At 33.7% G+C, this 19,815-nt stretch overlaps 1 protein-coding gene across 1 annotated transcript in view; it reads right to left on the bottom strand.

The window, feature by feature from the left end:
• USP25 (ubiquitin specific peptidase 25) overlaps window positions 1-19,815 on the bottom strand; it is a 173,247-nt gene that overhangs the window by 112,834 nt on the left and 40,598 nt on the right. Inside the window, exons 2-4 of the mRNA XM_012647362.1 lie at window positions 16,882-16,959; window positions 13,466-13,610; window positions 1,306-1,429 (exon numbers count right to left, since the gene is read on the bottom strand). Of these exons, the coding sequence (XP_012502816.1) occupies window positions 1,306-1,429; window positions 13,466-13,610; window positions 16,882-16,959 (347 nt within the window). The remainder of the gene's footprint in view (window positions 1-1,305; window positions 1,430-13,465; window positions 13,611-16,881; window positions 16,960-19,815) is intronic.

Raw genomic sequence — 19,815 nt, 5'->3', positions numbered from 1 at the left:
AAGTTCTGAAAATTTTTATAATTATTCAAGACAATTATGCATTCCAATCAATTTTTAAATCAAAAAGACAAAACCTAATTCATGTAATTTCTCAAATCTTTCACAAAACAAGCCTAAGTATGCATTCTTTTTTTTTTTGGTTTTCACTTAAAATTCTTGACATTAAATATTAGCCACAAGTAATGAGGGGGGCGATGGATTTTAATTAAGTCTTTACATCTTAATATAAATATGTCCTACAAAGTAGTTTCCAAAGTAACATTCAACGACATTAAAAAGTTATCAGTAAAAAGAAAAAATGTGCCTTTGCTAAGCATAGTATTTTAAGACATCTCCTACCATACAGTAATCTGAGATTATTTAGAAAGGAATATCCTATTGATATTGTGCCAAGGGAAATTATCTGAGAAAGCTGGTACATTCTGCTACCAAAGGGCTGAGTTACACTAGAGTCATAAGACCCATCTGAGCTGTGTACCTTTGGAAAATCATTTAACCTCTTGAAAGCTAAATTTCTTCTTCGGTAAGATAGAGTTACCACTGCCTCCAAATAGTTATTCAGAGGATTACGGTTAGTTATAATTTACAGGGTTTTTTAATCAACATTGTTTAGTAATAAAATCAATTTATTTAGTCCTCAGATGGATCAAATTGTTTCAAACTAAAAAGTTTCAGATATTAAATCAAAAATCACATTCTAGCGCACATCTCAGAATTCTGCCTATTTCTTTAAAATATATATATTTAAACATACTATCATACTATAGATCAGAGGCTGGCAAACTACAGCCCATGGGACAAATCTAGCTGGTAGGCTGTTTTTGTAAATCAAGATTTATTGGAACACAGCCATGCTCATTGTATAATGTATTAGCTATGGCTGCTTTTGCACTACAACACCAAAGTTGAGTACTTGTGACAGAAACCATACAGCTAACAAAGCCAAAAATATTTACTGTTAGCTCTTACAAAAAAAGTATGCTGACCCCTGTTTATAATTATTGTTAGTTGAATTGGGTAGTATATCCAAAAGGGATTAGGGCAAGAAAGAAAATCAAAAAATATTAAAATATACACCTAAATTGAATGCCCCATAATGCCATTCTAAAATCCTAAAACTCTACCTAATTGCAATCAGAACTAAAATATGAAGATTTAGGTTATATAAAATTTAAAAACAACAGAGATGCATATTAATAATTTAGAGTAACAAAGTACACCTTATTACTTAAAATTAATTCAAGCCAATTATTATTTCAGTTATAAATAGTACTTTTATCTGCTTTATACAAATTATGTTTTTACCTGCTAATGGCTTGTTCCTCATCAGTTATTCCAGTCTCCCTGAATGCCCTGTTTGATTCCGCCAAACTCAAGGCAATTGCTCTCTGAAGATCATCTTTATCATCTCCAGTGAGATCAATCACATCTGAAAAGCAAAACTATCTTTCTCAAAATTAAAAGTCAAACAAAATGAAAGGTAATTCTTATCATGGAGATTTTATACTCAATATACCTTTTCAAACCAAAGTCAGCACTAACTTTAATTTTGTATTTCTTTTATAAGAGCCTATCTAAAAAGAATGTAAACACATTTTTAATTGTTTATACTTGGCAACTCAATGTTCTTTTCCATAAAATATACCTAAAGCAGTAAGAGCAGATATATTTTTCGTTGCAGAGGAATCTCCATATTACCATGAGGTCTCTTATGAATAGCTAATAAGAAGATTGCTGAGAACAGTTTGTCAACAAAAACTGAAATCAACATAATTAAACATTTATATTTATGCATTATGAAGTTAAACCAATTACATACAAATTACATTTTGTCCAAACTACCATCTATATGTGATTTATCAAATTATAATAATAACTGAGCCCTCAAAAATTTATTTCAGAAACTGACCATAGATACATGTTTATATATACATTTTTTAAACTCTGGAAGAATGTGCCAACCTATTAATAGTGGTTAACTCCAAGGAAAGGAGTTATGTGAGGACGAAGTGCAAGGATCTTTTATTTCAATTTTAAATACTTCTGTATCATCTAAATTATTTCATAAGCATGCAGTCCTTATAATTTAAAACAAGATTCTTATTTCACAAAAACAAAGAAATATACAAATGGATGAAACTAATCAGCCCTCTTCTAACAAAAGATAATAGTCTTGATGCTGTAAGTATTTTTCCAAAGAATAAAGGTTACAACTAATACCACCTTCATTAAAACCACTTTTAATACAATTTCCAAATATATGCTGCTCAATTTTCTTAAGACGGAAGACGCCAATGATAAATACTCCAATATCGTTAAACAATGATAAGAACTATAGTATATTGTTAAGTAGGGAAGAGGTAAAAGGCTACAAAACAATATGATAAAGAGAAAGAAGTGTACCTGTTATTATTTTTGCGTGGTTGCGATTATGTTTGTTTGTATTTTAGAGATGTTTTGTATTCATTTTGCTTATTTGTATTTTAGACATGTTAAAAAATTATTTATTTTTCTTTGTAATCACAGAATTTTACAAAAGGGAAACAAACAAAAGGCATAGAGGATGGGAGATAAGGTATCTTCATTTTACCATCTGGCTATAAGGTTTTACATAGATACTGAAAAAGAATATTCCACATTTAATGAGAAAAGAATAATGTATACTGATGGATTCAAAAGTCTACTTCTATTGTTATTCATCCATACTTTTTTCTCGAAAGAGTAGCTTACAAGAATATTTAAAATATTAGAAAAAATAGCTGGCCATTCTTTTTGTTGTTGTTGTTAAATGTCTTTAGAGTATAATAAAACCACATAAATATGTGTTAAGTAGGGCCCAAAAAATTCAATCAAGTAAAATGAAGAAGAGAGTTATACAGAAAAGTAATTGAAATGATGGAGCATCTTACATATGCCAGCAGGCCAAAGGACTGGCTACAAGATCTAAGTCCACCCAGACCCCACCTGAAGATGGGTGTCACCTGAAACTGGACAATCTAGCTCAAATACTAATGAAGCAATGGCTAGTACTAGGTAGGTATGAAAAAACTCATAAAAATGAGAGCTGTCTTGGTCATTACAATGTCTGTAAGTGGAGTAAATAAAGAGAGAATAACGAGAGGAAATAATTTGAAAATCACAAAGAAGCAGAAAAACAGGTTTTAGGGATATTGTCAATTTGCCCTCAGACTCCATTCTCTCATCCTCTTACTTAGTGTGCTTTCTTCAACTACAGAAACTAAAAAGATTTAAAAAAAAAGATTAAAAAAAAAAAACTATCTTCCCTATTCACTTGCAGTTAGGGTTCTGGATAAAAAATCTAGATTACACCAATTGGATGCACTAACATGAGATTTGCAAGGCAGAAGCAAGGGGGAAGTCATCATCCTGCTGCCTTTCGCTGTTTTCTCCAGCATGGCTGAACAGATGTAAGCTGTTTCACAGCAACACTCCAATATCCAATTTCCAGCTTCAGGGATGTCAAGAGGTAGAGCAGAAGTGGCAACTAGCCTCTGCATTCCAATGCCCACGCATAGTTCAGTGGCAGTTACCTAATCCTGGTTTCCTGTTTCCTGGACTGCAGCTACAGAGGTATGTTCTTGAACACAGTAGTTCTAAAAGCAGCCTTCCTAACTGTGGCAGAGGGAGTGGCTTCCCTGGCTGGTCAGTCCAGCAATGATCTGGGAGTCATTTCAGAAGGCTGAGCTAGAGATCCCTCCTCCAGTCCTTCCACTGATTTTTTTAAGAACCTAATCCCCTGTATTAAATTCCTTCTCTGAAAATATCTAGAATGTTTACTGTTTCATGACTGACAACTAAACCCAAAGGGCAAGAACAGACACTCATTTAGGAATAGCAACAACTTACAGCTCTTCATAATTTATCGATTGTAATTCAAGCAATAGAAAAGCAAAAAACCAAGCCAAGGTGGGTTTTTTCCCCCACCCATAAATGAGATAATTAGAGTTCTGAGAAATGAAGCACAACATTCTAAGAATAGAGAAATGGTGCACAGGCTTCAAATTTAAGTCTTCTAAACTCTTAAATTCAGTGATCTTTCTACCTTATTAGCAGTTCTGCGAGTATGGCCCACTGATCTCTGAGGTCCTGTGGCCCTTTGAAAAAAGTGTGTGTGGTGGGGGGTGGGAGGGTCCTTAAGTAAAAAATTATACTTAAAATAATACTGAGATGTTACCTGCCTTTTCTACTGTGGTCACATTTGCACTAATGATGCAAAACGATAGGGGGTAAAACTGCTGCATCTTAACGCAAATCAAGGCAGCAGCTCCAAGTTGTATGAGTAATTAATTGTATTACTCACAAATATGTGTGCTCACTGTATTAAAAAAAACCACTTTTTCTTTTAGCATCATGTCTTTAATGAAAAGATAAAAACTTATTTTACTAAATCACAAACCTTGATTTATGTGGGGTTTTTTTTAATTCTATATGACAAAATAGGAAGTATGCATAAAGTACTTCTGCTGCATATCCAAAGCATGCTGTTGCTAAAGAAAAAAATGCTAACTACTGCAACATTTGAGTTACAAGCTGAACTGATTTTTTTACAGAACACCATTTTACTGAAAAGAACAACTGACAAACTACAAACTATGATTATTCAGACTTCAGTATTTGGCAGATGTTTTCTCAAAAATAAAAAAAAGTAAGGCTATCACTTTAAGGAAAACAAATGAAAGTATTTGCTGACAACAATTAATATGGAATTTTCAAGCGGAAATAAGAACTTTGAAAAACTTGTTTCTACCACTGTGGGTTGATATCTTCCCAATACTGAAAATCTTTTTTAGTGAAATCAGTGGCAATATTAACAAATACAATTTTTTCTTATATAGTAGATATTCTTCCAACATTTAGAAGGAAATCTTTTCAAATTACCAATGCACAGTGTTGCAAAATCATGCATGGGTAAAAGATCCATTCAAAGAGCAAAATAGATTAATGGATTTTAATGTAATACAGCAGGTAGAGGTCATTGATACCACCGTAGAATTACTGATGTGATTTCAGATTCCATATTGCAGCTAATCTTTAAGAAATTACCATTCATTAAGTTTTTGGTATAGTATTGAGAGAATATCTGTTATTATCTGAATGATCAGTTAAAATAACTCCTTCCTTCCTTTTCTAACTTTATATCTATGTTAAGCCAGATTTTTTTCACAAATTTCAACCAAAATAATTATTGCAAAGAATGCAAACCTTCAGAAGATTTGATACTCTAGCCCTCTCTTAATATGGCAGACATTAGAAATTTGCAACAATATAAAACGATGTACTCTTCTTACTAATTTAGTTTCAGAAAATATATTTTTCATAAATAAAAATGTTATTTATGCAAACATGTAACAGATATTTTAATATGAATTATATGAATTAATAAATATCCTAAAGCTTTCTCAGTTTTAATCTCCAATACAGTAAATATCTTATATAGAGAAAAGCTCAAGGTCCTCAATAATTTTTCTGAATAAAAGGGGTCCTGAGATCAAAAATACAAGAACCACTATATACTCTATATTTTTAGACATAAATGTTTTATAAAACAAATCATAACTGAAGATTGTTTTCTTTGGCTTTCCACAACATGATAAAAAAAAAAATTTGAATTGGCAAAAGATAAAGATCAGGAGACTGTAAGTGAGTAATAACAGATATTTCCTCCTTCCTTCTTGGGGTGGAGGGGAACCTCAGAAGAGCTGGCCACATGATTCCTGCATGGCAATAATCACTGTGACAAAGCTAGAGTGTCTTAGTAGTAGTAGTAGCTCTCTTTAAATAGAATATTCACTTACCATTTTGTCCCCACCCCCAACACTTTCTATTGTCTCACACTTGGCCAGCCACACACATTGACATTACCTGCCTAGCCCTTGCAACATAGAAAACATAAAAAAATTCTTGTACCTTACATGGGTGTAAAAGGATAAAGCTGCTTGTGGCTAGACTGACCACAGTCAATGGCTCCACCACCTACCCTAGCCTCTTTCAGCATCTCCAATAGTTGAGGAGTTCAGTATATAGGCACAACTGTATCCCAGTTGGGGATTTGAGCCTAGAACTTCTATGATGGAAGAATAGTAATCTTTAATGCTAGAAAGGTTGGTTGAGACCAGAGACTAAGAGTCCTTAACTGAAAAGCCAGGAGAAGAAATGGAGGAGGTTTATTTATCATCTGTAATTTCACAATGACATTCCCATTACTCCATAAAGCTGCTTCTTTCCATAGGATATTTTAGAACAACACAGCAATCCTGAAAGAAGAATATTGTAACCTACTCACATACCAAATTCATATGATTTTTAAGACCAGATATTGAGAAAGTATTAGTAAAATGTTATTTCAATAGTGGTTAAACCCGAATTTCTTATTTTTCTGAATGTAGAGAAATAATAATTTGCATAAAACATGTAATGAATTATTAATTTTACAATGAAAACTAGCCTCCATACTTTCTTATAGGCTTACAAAAGGAACTGAGAGAATAAGCTTGGCTGTAAACAATTTCTCATTGGTAAAAGTCAATTATAAAAATTTAGCCTTTATAAAAATTATATTCAAATGCCAGAGCATTATGAATATTCTTTTATCTGTGCCAAGGCAAGATTTTGGTAAAACAGTCAAAACTTTGTTTTAACCAACCCTCCATTTAGCATTAGCAAGAGCTCAATTCAACAGCACATGTATGGAAATGTTAGGTAACACTGTATAAAATCACATTACAAAAGCATATGAGCAGTAATCTACATTCTTAAGAGTGTCAAAATTAAAACATTTTTCCTGTAAAGTCAGAAATACATACCAATACGTGATACTCATCCCAATAAATCTTTCACTTTTGAAGGAATTACTATTTGAATAAAAGTTATATCCCGACTACCAAACATTTCTCTAATTCCAAAATATATGCAGTCATCAACTCACCAATGAATTAGACTTCAAATATATTCATTGTGCATAGCTCATAATTCACTTTCCCATGAAAATATTATATTAAATCATATAAAGTTTCCAAGTTAGTTCACAAAAGCCTATTTAGCCCATAATCTAGATGAATTACAATAAAGATTTTTAATTCAGAAGGGGGGAAAAAACGTTCTTCTGTTGTTTTCCTTACCTATATAAGGAGTAACTTTTTTTTTTTTAATAAGCCACGTTTATACTTACCACCAGCAAAGATTTCTAGGCAGGTGAGTGACATAAGCAGAAAAAACTCTGTGTAGTTAAGAAGAGAATTTGTTCAACAAGTGTTGAACAAGAGTTTGATAAGAGGTACAATATGTACCAGGGCAGAAGCAACTGAAATAGAAAGTCTGCATACAAAAACTGCAAACTCAATGGTTGTTTTGGTAGATTAGGAGAGCTATTTAAAAAAAAAAAAGCTCGGCCACCAGAAGAATGGGGATACCCTTAAGAAAGAAAGGCAAATATGAACTTCAGATGTGGAGAAGGATATTGAAAATGAGAATACTGTCATTCCTACCCACATTCACTCAGCTTCAACCAGGCTGTGTTCCTCACTATACACTTAAAGAGCCAACACACTCCTGTCTCAGGCCCTGGCCCGGGATGCACACCCCTCTGATAGCCACTGGGTTCACTCCTGCACTTTGCTCAGGTATGTGTACAAATATGTCCTCATCCAAGAGGCATTCCCTGACCACACTACCTAAAATAGCATACCTTATATCCAACCCACATCACACCTCTGTCACCCTCTGTTTCTTTGCCCAGCTCTATTGTTCCTCATGAACTTACTACCTGACATTGCTTATTTACTGTATACTGGCTGTCTTTCCCCTATGTAAATTTTTTAATAGCCTCTAAAAGTACTTGATACGGTAAGAGATAATTGACAACTATTTGTTGAACAAATAAAGACTATGCAATAGAGATAAAAATTACTGACTCGTCTTCATAGTGGCACTATGAAGACTATAGAAGAGGACATATCCTCTATCCATTCAAAATTTTTGTGAAAGGACAAATAGCATAAGTAAACATGTTAAAAAGACACTTAAAAGCAAGAAGACATTGACAATGTAAATTGTTTCCCACACCACGCTCCCATTCTCCCCTGCCTTCAGTCAGCTTAAGATGTTCCAACTTTTCTAATCTTCTCGCTACTAAATTCAGTTTTCTAAAACAGTTTTGCATAGTAGAATTTCCTGTGATAATAGAAATGTACCATAATCTGCACTGTCCAATATTATAGCTACTAATGCTGATGATTTAAAATGCATTCAATGCAACCAAGAAACTGAATTTCAGTATTTGAACAGCTGAGCTCTAAGTAGTCTAGATCTGTGTTTAATAACAGCCACTAAAATTATAATGGCAGCACTGGTAAGTAAGGAAAGTGAGTAGTAAAAGAGTCATTCCTGAGTTTTGTCATTAATCCTACCATGTTTTTCAACTTGGATTATGAAAAAGCTGAAATTAATATTCCATATTAGTCAACAAAATGTGCAAAGGCCCATGGCTATCATTCTGCCCAAAAAATAAAGAATACTCATAAAGTTATACAAGTCATTCTACATACAGTTCATATCTAATAGAATGCATCTAATCAGTTTGAAGTGCCTAACTGCATCTAATGAGTTAGAAGTAATTTTCATACCATTAAGCATCAGTTTTAAGTTTAACTTTGATTTTTGGTAAATCATCAAAACAGATGTAGTAGAAATTTCTATGTAAAAAAGATTTAAATTTTATTGCATTATTTTTTTTCTATCTGAAGTTACTTGTTTAAAAAATTTGGGGGAATAAGAAAATATCAGTGTTCAATTAATTAAATTCCAAACTACCATAGTGAGTTATCCTCAGTAGGGATAGGGGCACTAGTATGGTACATATTTATCACTTGAGCCTTAAATCACTATTAGTCTGGCCAAGCAATATAACCATAACCAGAATTCCAGGACAGAACCTCGAGTTCTTTCCAAATGATTCAAGTTGTTTTTAGGGAAAAAATAGACTGATTATAAATTTTTGAAGAATCTATCACTTAACACTCATTCCAATGTGTTACACCAATTTCTCTAAAACGTAAGTAAATATGTGGCATTACTTTCTGTGTTAAAATTACCTACCCAAATCCCTCTTATCTTTTGATCGCTCAATTGTAGCACATCTTGTTCTGGTAGGCATATACTGTTTTTCTCCTGTTTTAAAAAAGTTCAAAAGAATTTAATGGTCAAGAAATAAAGAATATTACTATTAGATCTCAAATTGGGCAAAAGCTTTGTACGGTCGTGTCTATGACAGAGTTTGCCAAGACACAAAAACTTTGCAGAATCTATCCTCTGACTATTAAGTACATCTATAATACTCAAAACCTTACACTGTGTCCTAGTCCCATTTTCATTAATATTTTTGACTGCAAAACTCCAAAACAATTTTATTACCAATTTAAGGTGGGAGCAAGAGGAATTCATTTGACAATCTACAAGATCTAATCTGGACAGGAAAGCCAGGTGATGAAAAAAGTTGTCTAGAATATTTGCTGATTATACTACAAATGATTTCAGCCTTTTCCCAGACTCAACAGAGTATTAAATTACAGTATGGAATGTTACCAAAGTAACATAAAGACACCAGGTACACTACTTCTAAATTCCTTGTTGTGTAGAGCAGCAGTCCCCAACCTTTTTGGCAGCAGGGACCAATTTCATGCAAGACAATATTTCCACGGACAGGGGCCGGGGGATGCTTTCGAGCTGATTCAAGTGCATTACATTTATTGTGCAGTCAAACCTTTCCACCAATGATAGTCTGTATTTGTAGCCACTCCCCAGTGCTAGCAAGGACTGCCTTAGCTCCGCCTCAGATCAGTAGGCACTAGATTCTCATAAGGGGCATGCAACCTAGATCCCTCACATGCACAGTTTACAGTAGGGTTTGTGCTCCTAAGAGAATCTAATGTTGGCCCTGATTTGACAGGAGGCCAGGCTTATGCAGTGACCCAAGCAAGCAACAGGGAGCGGCTGTAAACACAGATGAAGCTTCCCTCCCTGGCCTGCCACTCACCTACTGCAGTGCGGCCAGGGACCAAGGGGTGGGAGGGGCATTGGGTACCACAGATGTAGAGTACAAGCTTTCTTTGAAATATTTCTTTTTTCCTCAAAAGTGAAAGGTAAAAGTACACTAAAAAGGCATACAATTCTTCTACTAACTACTGAAAATGTAATTATTTGTTCAATATTAAATTCAGGCTCACAAATATAAGTGCTCTTCAAATCAAGTGACATAATTTATTTTAGCCTCTGATATATCAGATGTACTTAAATGAAAATTTCTCCACAAGTTCCAAATATAACTTCTAAGAGATATTAGTTTAAAAACTGAATTGTTCTAGTCACCAAAAAAATGTTTTAAATGTGTGCTTTTCCTTCTAAAAGAGACACTCAGTTGTAAGCAGTTATACTGCAGCTTGTATCAACAAGGAAATAGATATATTTAGTATTAAATATTTTTATTTCAAAATAAAGATGTTTTGTCAGCACTACAATCAATAGATGACACTTAAAAGTCAGCATAACTCTGTTTATGCTTTAGCCCTGATTGTAAGAGATTTCATATTTCAAAAAGAAGAAAGAAAAAAATGACTAAAAATAAAAATCCCTGCCATATTTTAAAGAATTGAGTTAAACTACAGTCGACTCTCAAATAACAATGTATTTCATATTAAACTGAGAAAATGCTCAAGAAATGTTTTTGTATCTACAACAATCCCTTGAAAACTTCCTCAAACTGTGATCATTCTATTATTTCACATTCCTACAGCACTTACACAATTTTTTTCAACAGGGGCCCACATTTGAATATATATTCATTTGTAATTATTTTCTATCTTTCCTTCCCACATGTAAACTTTACCACTCTGGTCCAAGAATTAAAAGTACACAAGATTTCATTTCTTCTCAACAGTAATTGCACAGTAATCTAAAGAGAGTGTTTTTTAAAATACCTGCTGAATGCACGACATCTCCTTACCTTCTCAGTTTTAGACCATGTATACTGTGTTATGACACAGTGTTACGTTGTCTAAATTTAAGTGCTGAATCAGGGTGATTTCCTAAAGGCAGCTATGCTTCTAAGAACTTTATAAAACGTGGCACAACTATGTTAAATGGAAAAGTATTATTGTTACTCCATCAGCTATTTCTTTTTCAGTTTAATACTGATACTATCATAATACAATCACCACATCAAATTTCTACAACAGTTTGCTTCTCAATCTCGAACCAACTTTATGGACACACTATCCCAATTAGCATCCTGATCAAAAAGACTGCATGTTTTAAAGAAACCACAACAGAAAGCAATTTACTCGAGACAACAGTCAATCAGTTGAGATGAAATCAGAAACTCCACTTCTCTACCTTTTATTTCAAGTTGAAAATAAAATTACTTAGTGAATTATTTTTCAAGAGATACATACACACAAAAAAATTTTAAATAATCAGCAAATGAGACACATGTCTTCTGAAATTAGGTCACCTTCTCCCTAAGGGCACCTACTCAAATTTCATTTTGTCTTCCATAACATCTTCCATTTTGTCTTCCATATTCTTTATCTAAAGTCTTGAACAATTGTTAACATTTGGCTTAAGTACACAGCAAATATGGTATCTTCTTTTGTTTCTGAAACTTATAATCCAAATTTTCCCCTTTATACACACATATGCTATCTCATGTTACAAAGTGTACTGTCTATATTGAGTTCACACTACCTTTCTAAAATCTTTTTATCCTTTCGACTAGAACACCGAACTGTGTTTAGTCAATTTCCTATTTGCTTCACATAAACCAGTAGCCTTTAAAATTTATCCTTTTCTTTTTTCCTTTTACTACCTAACTAGTTTCTTTTCCCCCCTCAAATCTCAGAACCTTGAAAGATGAGATGTTATTCTCAAATACTCACTATTACTATATTTATACCACTTCTGTTTTCCAACTTCTTGCAACAAGCTTCTCAACCGCATTCCCTTTTCATTGGTTTTGAAAGGGCTTTTCTACACATATTATCAAAAATAATTCAACAAACATTTTTGAGCACCAATGATGTTCAAGCAAATAATTTCAAAATAACGCAGTACTCATTAAGACAGAAGTATGCCCTGGATGCTGGAGAAGCACTTAGTGCAAGCTACAAGCCAGTGAAAACATTCTCCAGGAAATAGCTCCTGAACCAAATCTTTTAAAACCAGAATAAATTAGGCTAGAGAAGGGAAGGCCAGAGGAGATTCCAGACAAAAGAAATAGCAAGTGTAAAGACAGAAAAAATAAGTAACACTGGTGTATGAGAACCTCAGGCCATTCTGTATTATCATAGTGTAAAATGAGAGGAGGAAAGCAGTGGAAAATGAGGCCAGAGATGTGGATGGGGGCCAAGTCACAGTCTCTCTTGAACTTGGACATAAGCATGTGGGCTTGTCTCACATATACAAAACTTCTCTCATCACCTATTAATTGTGAGAGAAAGGAGTATTCCAGCTGTGGCTGACATAATATCACTTGTGGAGCAAAAATACCAAGATTACCCTGAAAATTGGAAATTAAAATATCTTATCAATAAACATCAAACAACATTTAATATCAATCAAAACATAAACAGGTATGTGAATGGGCTCTGTCTGGTTGTTTCCTAACTTTGAGATGGTCTATAAACAAAATCAGAAATTCTTTTCAAATACATGTTAATAATCAAACTTTGCAAATCCATAATGTATAAAAATAAATATTTTATATAGTACAATCACTAAACTATGAGATAGGAAGGTAGCTGAACATATTTTTAGAAAACTCTTGAGCGCTATGTAAGCCTACAGTATTCATATTATGAAGAAAAACTAAAGTCCCATGTAAAATCTTCCATATTTATGTGTGTGTGTGTGTGTGTATCTCCAAAATACTTTTTCCAAGGCCTTTTGTTTTGTTTTGTTTGAGATGAAAGAGCATTTTGTTACAAAGTATTAAACTTTTTCCCCAAATCTTTATTTGAAAGAGAGTGAGAGAGAAGGGAAATTGTGTTAAATAGTAAGCCTATCAGCAATTAGACATAATACTTTACCTTCAAAAGTAATACTAAGGCCTCTAACAACACTTAAAATCCACAATACATGATTGTGCCCATTTAAAATTCTAGGAATTTTTCCTTTTATGAATATGATAACTGCAGCTGTTCCATATTTCAAAGCAATGAATACTACATGAAATGCTCTATGAAAGGATACATAATTTAAATAAAATCTTTTCCTTCGAATCTGAAAAAAGTATAACAAAGCTAGTAAAAATATATGTTCCTTTCAACTACACTAAAAAGAACCACGGTTAAAGTAGTTCTTTACTTGGTCTTCACCTCTGCTTAAGCAAAATTATTACCAGGAAAAATTTTCAGTACATTTCTATTAAAATAGTAAGAAACAAAAGAAAACTTACTTGTGTCTGCTTGGCTTCCCACACTGATGTATCTGTCATTGCCAGGAAGCGCTGTTTGGTAGTAAGTTGTCTCCTCCTGCTGAGGAGTCTTAGCATTCTTCGCAGTAAGGAAAGCCACTGCTAACTCCAAGTTTCCATTACTATCCTTCAAATATCAAGACAGAAACAGCAAATGTTTTGGAATAATTCTATATACTCTAGTAAAATTTATGCAATTTTTTCCATAATAATACTTTATACCAAAAATCACTTTCAGATTTGAAATTATTCTATTCATGATTCTAATTTTATAGTGTAAATTCATCACACACAAAGTATACTATATCAACAGTAATTCCTTTTTTATTAATTAAAACCAATAATATAATATAAAAATCAACTCTCTAATTGCTTAGTTTTCCATTACTTTCCTATCTGCCTAATAAAAGTCAATCACAAACTTAAATTTTTAAACAAATAAATAAATTAAAAAATTGCTTTCTGGAACCTGCCATACAAAAGAGTGCAAAATGAATATTGAAAATATTAATAGTACTTCTGCAAACAAGGACAATAAGAGATACTACATTTAATTTGGGTACTAGATACATACCTTTGAGTAAACTTAACAAGGAAAATGTTAAGGACTCATTGGAAGAAAATAGGAAAATACACTGAAGCTTGATAGTATGGAGAGACACACAGAACTCTAGACAGAAATATTCGATACAGTCAAGATGACAATCCTGACCCAAATTAAATATATACATTTTACACAGTGCTCATAAAAAACATACTTGGACAAAATTATTCTAAAGTTCATTTAAAAGAAAGCAGACGCTAGAATAAGAATTTTTATTTTTATTTATTTATGTATTTTTATTTCAGAATATTACTGGGGTACAAACGTTTAGGTTACATATATGGCCTTTGCCCCGCCTGAGTCAGAGCTACAAGCGTGTCCATCCCCCCTAAGAATTTTTAAAACAGCAAAATTATGAGAAAAGACTTGCCCAGTTATATCTTTATATTCTCTATATGGTTGACAATAAATAAATAAAATATAACACTAGCTCTAAGACAACTGATTGAAACAACACAGGAAATCAGATGTTCATAATGAAGGTATCTTTTTAGCAGAAAGCAAAAACATGGAAGGCTGTGTAGGCCCTAAGAACTTAAGCATATGCAGGAATGTAACAGGAAACCAGTGGAGGGTTTTGGAAAGGAACGACATGGTATGTGGACTTACATTTTAAAAGGTTCACTCTGGTTATGTATTAAGAGTAGACTAAAGGAGAGAAAGGGCAGAAGCAGAGAGTCCAACATTATTTGCTATCCTATTAAATGTGTGAAGTAATAGAAGCAGGATCAGGATGATTCCAAACTCTGAGGCTCAAGTAACTAGAAGAATGAAGTTCCCAAAATCTATCCCAACTCTAGTCCTAGCAGCCAGTGAGAAAAGAGTGCAGATTGAAAAGCACCACGGCCTTCAAGTATGTTACCTGTCACAATCACTCTAAGACTCTTAAACGACTCATACAAAATATAGGCATAACACACTCTATTGTTAGACAAGTAAACTAATGACAGAATAAATTGCAATAACGATGACTAATATTTATTGAGCACTTCATATGCCAAGAAATGTGCCAAGTGTTTTTCATATACTACCTCGTATAATAATAAAAAACTAAATAAGGCAGGAATTTACACAAATTGAAGGTCATTTGCTTTGTAGGACTAAAAATACATTCTCAAATTAAAAGTGCTGAAATTACTAATAATCAATGACACTGTATTGCCCAAAAGTAGACTCCTTGTCAGTATATTACTAAAAGTGTCAACTCATTATGAAATATCTTACAAATTTATAATGGGCAACAATTAAGGCTCAAATACACTGTTTTCCCCCAGCTACTGGTAACTGAAACAAAAATTGGGGGGAAAAAAAAAAACCTATGCTCACACAACTTTCATCGAAGGAAATATGGACAAGACTTAATTGGTTCTATATGTTTCCCAAGTTAAAAAAAAAAAAAAAATAGTGAATTCTCCAAATTTACCCTGGCAAGGTGGAGAGGTTGTAGATTCACACTCAGTAATACATAATGGGAAAAGTACTTTCTGAAAATAGACATGCAATGATTTAATGATGCTATTTACCAGAATAAAGAAAAGGCTAGCAATCATCTAAATGTCATAATCATAAAAATTGAGGTGTGACACTTCTGCTTCTTCTCCAAATACTTACAGTAGCTTCATAAGCCTTGCATTAATGCTCTAAACAGTACTATTTCATCATTTTCCAGATCGGGAAATAAGGTGAAGCAACGCTTCTAGTAAAAGAAGCAGAAATCAAGTGTAGCACGCTGGGATCAGGCTGCTTTAGTTTCTATTCCAAGCTCCTCCACATATCAGCTGTGTGATCCTGGGTGAGTTACTTTAACCTGTTTCCTCAGAGTCAAAATAGGAATGAAAATACTACTTATCTCACAGAGTTATTATGAGGAGGAGTTAGCCCACATAAATTACTTAAAATAGTGCCTGGTACTAATAAGTGTTTAATAAGTGCTAGTCATTATCATTATGATGATTTTGATTACAATCATCTGAAGGATAAATTATTTCTAGAACCAGTGAAGAGCATTTGGCTCAGAATTCAGAATTACCTAATTAACTTTGTCTCAGTAAGCAAGTTCCAAAAGATTGGAGCCGTGGATAGGACTATAACAGGAAAAATGCTATACTGTTTTTAGCCTTTAGTAGCAATATACAAATAATCTTAAGTACTGGTCAGCTCTATTTCCTGAATATCCTTCATTCTCTTTATCTTTTTAAATGGGAATATCCATGTGATTTAATTCATCTGAGTATCTCTGTGTGGAAATGAGGTTACAACTAAGATATATCCAAAATGATGCACTTTATTCGTTGCATATACTGAAAAGTTTGAAGTTGAACATTCTTAAGGTGTAATTAGTTGAATGGAAACCAATTTACATTTCCCCATTTTGGGAGAAAAAAATGTAAGCTTTTGGTCCTCTGTTAATTTTCTACTTTTTCATTTTTTCCACATCTTCTAACCCACCCCAACCTGCACTCCATTTAAACTCTAAAATCACAGCCCTAGAGTAAAATCATCCTTTAAAATTAGGATTCACATCCCACCATTTTGCCTAAAAAGCATTTCATATATAGGGAGAATATGTCACTTAAAGGTATTGTAGGAATATTAGATTGTTGGAAGCTAACATGCTCAAAACTGCAGTATGTTAAGTGAGGATCTTACTTTGTAGAAGTCCATTCCTATATCTCTACTACTACTATATGGTATTTGTTTTTTTTTTTTAATTAAAAAACTTAACTTTCAAATATGGTATGCAGTAGAGATGAGGGGACACCACAAACTGTATGTCATAAAATAGAGACCATACCTTCAAAGCTTGCTGTAGTATCTGGGTGTCATTAATCCCAGTAATTTCTCTCAGCTGATTCAAAAACGTCTGCTGGTGCTAGTAGGAAGGGAAAAAACAAAATCATTACATTCTGAACTCAAAATATAAAAGGAGAAGAAAATAAATGACCTTTGGGTAAAAAAAAAAAAGCAGAAAATGCAGAATAAAGTAAACTACAGTTAAAAAAAAGAAAGAAAGAAAAGAAAAATAGAACTTGAGAGAGACTAACCAAACTTAAATCTTTTAGAGTGAATCATTCTGTGGAGAGCCCTGATTGCATTTTCATGTTTCAAAAAGGGAACTTCTTTATATTACTACCCAAGAAGTCTTACTGAATTAATAGTTTCTGTCCCATTCTTCACCGTTTCATTTATGCCTCCCAACAAGAAAAAGAGTGATTTGCACATTGGCTAAACCCCAGGAGAACATCATCTAGGATGTATGAAAAAGTCATGCTCTTGACAGCCCATGCTTAGGTGGGCCATTACATCACGGCCATACTAAGATCTATTCAAGGGAAAAAGAGAATCATTTCGTTCTCCAATTTAACTGTCATAAAAGATCCTAAACTGAATAGACCATTTGCCCCCGTTTGCTTCAGTCTTCTTTCTATCCTACTTGTCTATATAAATCAATTACACTCTATTGGAGAGGAATATAGAAGGATAGGATTCTACTATCAAACCCTCCCCTGATCTTTCCTTAAAAAGAACCAAGTTCCTCCCTACACTTGTGTATTTCTTAAAGCAAGTTCCCAGAAGCTATAAAATGGCATCATAAAATAAAGAAATCACAATGGATATGATAGGAAAAACAAGCCTAGTCACCAGAATACATTAGGATGTAGTGAAATCTTTTTGGAAAATGTTTGACATTTATCTCAGTAATAATTCAGTTGAGACTCTTCAATGAATGCTAAAACTACTGAGTGAAAATTTGATGAGAAAGAGAGTATTTACAAAGTTTCAAACTTTGAGAAAGAATAACTTTACAGTGAAAACCTAACAGTCACCACCTTAACCAAGGGATCAAAGTTAATATTAACAATGACAAAATGGCAGTGTGAGCCTGACACAGTACAGCCTGTGATCTAGCCCTGCCAAAAATGCATGACCTAAATCTAATCTTGAAGAAGCATCAGACAAACCCAGACTGAGAGATATTTGTGTAAAAATAATTGTTCTATTACCTTCAAATATGTCTATATCATGAAAGACAAAGAGTCAGTCTCCACATTAAAGGAAATGAAAGAGGCAAGGCAACCAAATGCAACATAGGAAGCCTGACTGCATCTCATACCAAACGCTGTGCAGGATATTATAGGGACAATTGCAGAAATGTGAACACAGACTGCTTATATTAAATAACCGAATTTGATAACTGCAGTATGGTAAGAGAATAGGAAATAGATCTTGAAGTATTTAAGTGGTAAAGGGGCATGATGTGGCAACTCACTCTCAAGTGTTTCAGGAAAAAAACTAAGTTACGGAAGTTTTTTGTACTAGTCTCGCAACTTTAAATTTGAACTTATTTCAAAATAAATAGGTTTTAAACATTCTGCATTCAGATTTGTTGATGTTAAAACTGTAAGATGTGCATTTCAAAACATGCTTGACAATTTAAATATGCATAACATATATATATCCAAAAATTAAAACAAATTACATGAAAAGTTTAAGATAAGGCAGTCCAAATACCTCTTATAGAAATAATATATCAATTAGAAACTATATTCAGCTACATGTAACAGACTCCCATCTAAATAGCAGTTTCAACATTCTGGAGTGCCCCCCTCCCACCCCCCAAAAAGATTACACAGCCCGTGCTAGATTCCCAATTCTCCCATCTCTATATCCACTATCCACACCCTTTGTCACTTTTCACCTCCTGCCACTAGAGACACAGCATATTTCCTTGTGGCACTGATGATGGGCTTAAACCAATGGCACATTAGCAGACAGCATGCAAGGAGACATAAAATGCACTTGCATGGCCCTGTTGAACTTCTGCAACTTCCTCAAGAATGTGACCTAGGTAGGCCACTTGCCTTGAAAGAACAAGGCACATGAAGAGAAGAGCCACCACAGCCAACCAGCAAACCTGTGAACATGGTGACAATATTTCAGTAAGCCACTGGGTTTTGAGGCGGTTCGTTATGGCAACAGTTGACTGATACAGAGTGCAATAAGAATACTATTTTATGGAGAGAAGCAAGGTCTTTGAAATTATGATATGGTTTTTTGGTGTTTTATTTATCTTTTACTATAAAGTCAACTAAATATCCTAGAAAAAAAACCAAGTGTATCTCTAGCATAGTGGAGAATCTACATTAACAAGAGAAGATTAACTCCTATGGCAAGAGAGGAAACTAAAAGTCACCATGCCCGGGACACCATGCCCAGAACTGACTTTTCACCTATTATTTCAACTATTCTTCTTAAGGCTATTCCCTGACAAACTACCTACATAAAACCACCTTTGTCTGCAGTGCAGTTCTGTCTCTCATCTTCCCATAACTTTGTTGCCACCTCCCTCAGAGCCCAGAGGAACTTTACCCCATGCTATTATCTGCTCTTTGGGCCTACTCATTTCTCCTAAAAAAATCATGTATTTTTCCTCTAAAATTGCCTGCATCCCCCACTTCTCTCTCCTCTATGAAGAGAGCATTTAAGCTTCAATCATCTGGCCCTTCTTTGAGTATCATATTTGGTGTGCCTCTTGTGCACATTTGCATGTCAATAAATTTGCATGCAATTTTCTCTTGTTAATCTGTTTACTGTCAGTTTATTTCAGCACTCAATTAATTGAACCTTCAGAGGACAAGTTTAAACTTCCCTATACCAGACTGTTCTGAATGCTTCCAGTATATAATTTCATTTAAAATACACACACACACACACACACACACACACA

This window comes from Propithecus coquereli, unplaced genomic scaffold, assembly GCF_000956105.1.
Source record: "Propithecus coquereli isolate 6110/MARCELLA unplaced genomic scaffold, Pcoq_1.0 Scaffold263, whole genome shotgun sequence".
NCBI classification, from domain to species: domain Eukaryota; kingdom Metazoa; phylum Chordata; class Mammalia; order Primates; family Indriidae; genus Propithecus; species Propithecus coquereli.
Note: the sequence above shows the minus strand (reverse complement) of the source record. Positions and strands in the feature narration are given on the sequence as shown.